At 47.3% G+C, this 1826-nt stretch overlaps 1 protein-coding gene across 1 annotated transcript; it reads left to right on the forward strand.

The window, feature by feature from the left end:
* Positions 1–956: 956 nt before the first annotated feature.
* Positions 957–1376, forward strand: LOC145798709 (uncharacterized). The gene has a single exon (XM_082887400.1). It carries the CDS (start codon positions 957–959, stop codon positions 1374–1376), a length of 420 nt encoding a protein of 139 aa, XP_082743526.1.
* Positions 1377–1826: the final 450 nt, after the last annotated feature.

Genomic DNA, 1826 nt, shown 5'->3' on the forward strand with positions numbered 1-1826 from the left:
TGCCAGGTTGTTCGGGCTTAATCTATTTTGCCGGTGCTCTTCTGCTGAGTTTTCCTGTTTGGTTGTGTGGTAAAAAATCAACACCCACAATTTGGCGAACGTAAGGAGAATAGATGGCCAACTACGAGCAGAAAGAAAAGGTTGGGGACGACATCCCTAGTGGGAGTGGCAAGAACGACGATCCTAATGTGGAGGAAGAGAACTGTAACGAAGGACCTCGGGATCAGAATCCCGAGGAAAAGGACATCGGCCAAGAGGGAGACGTACCGAAGAAAGCATGTCAAGGTGGGTATTACAATGAAAGCGACCTCCTGGTATGGAAAGATAGATACCGAAGAAGGGACGACGAGATGAAGGAAATGGCAAACAAGTTGGCAGACCTGCAATCGGTTGTCAACTTCATGATGCATAACAATGTCATACAGTCACCGTTTCCATTGGAGGACTTGCCGATTCCAGTGGCCAAGAACGATGCCCAAAAAGGGGGGCAGAAAGCAATCCCAACAGCCCCTCAGCATGACAAAGTGAAAGAACGCTCACATCGGCCTTCACGAGACGCCGAGCGAGCAGAATCAATGAGCGGAGTGTCTCAGAGGACGCCTCAAACCAAGGGAACTTATGTTAAGGAACATCGGCATGTTCAGGGAAAAGAACTTTGTTTTGACACAATGAACGAAGAAAAGTCCAAAAGGACTCATAACGACACCGGGAGCAGTGCACCGAAAAGGCTGAAGTCCATTGATAGTCGAGCTCCTGGCTGAACTAAGGAGGATTTGAGGGACTACCTCCAGAGGAAGTGGCAGAACGCCGAGGTCACCTCATCGGTCAGGCCAAGAACGTCGTTCTCAGTAGATTTGGATAAGTTTGAGGCCCCGAAAGGGTTTCATATGCCGAGGTTCCAGATATATGATGGTAAGTCCAATCTGAACATTCCCATCAACTTATATTTGAACGCAATGGCACTGTATACCGGGAATGAACCATTACTCTGCAAGGTGTTCGCCTCATCCTTTGGGGAAATCGCATCAGATTGGTTTCACAAGTTCCCAAAAGAAATTGTGAAAAGTTGGGAAGGCCTGAATGAGATGTTTGCAGCCAAGTTTGTTACAAACAAACTGCAGCCATTAAGGCTAGACTCCCTGATGGATTTGAAAATCGACGAAGGTGAGAGCCTTAGGGCTTATGCCAAAAAGTATTATGAGGTGTTCAACCGAATACCAAGGTGCAACCAAGAGCTGGCAGTTGTATCTTTTAAGAATGGCCTGGAGGATGACAGTATGCTTCGAAAATCACTGGCAAAGACTCTGCTGAAGAGTATGAAGGAGCTCATGGCCAGGATCGAGAAGTATGTAAGAGTAGAAGAGGATGCGCCATAAACGAAGGCGTCAAAACAAGAGAAGAGGAACGGCTCGCCGAAGCAAAGCCGAGGTAATACAAATTTTAATAAACAAGAATAGGACTGAATACTGCACAGGCAGTCACCACAGTATTCCGGATCCCGATTTATAAAGTCCTGGAAAGGATTAAGAACCAGCCGTATTATAGAGTACCAGAGAAGATTCCTGGCGAATTTATGGAAAAAAACCTTAGGAAGCGCTGTGCTTATCACAATGAACATGGACACCTGACGCAGGGTTATAGAGCCCTGAAGGCACATTTGGAAGATTTGGTCAAACAAGGTCACTTAAGGGACCTAGTAGATGAGGCCCGAACGAGGGAAGAACAGGCAAGGTTGCCCCAGGCATCGGCAGCACCACCTCCACCAGCGCCATAACCAGACGGACCTTGAGTGATCAATGCGATTCACTCGAGGGTTAATGAGAACG

Source organism: Camellia sinensis, chromosome 1 (genome assembly GCF_055761805.1).
Source record: "Camellia sinensis isolate YWXY chromosome 1, ASM5576180v1, whole genome shotgun sequence".
Taxonomy (NCBI): domain Eukaryota; kingdom Viridiplantae; phylum Streptophyta; class Magnoliopsida; order Ericales; family Theaceae; genus Camellia; species Camellia sinensis.

Excerpts from the sequence above, each read along its gene's own strand:
- LOC145798709 (XM_082887400.1), top strand. The coding sequence starts at position 957 with ATGGCACTGTATACCGGGAATGAACCATTACTCTGCAAGGTGTTCGCC.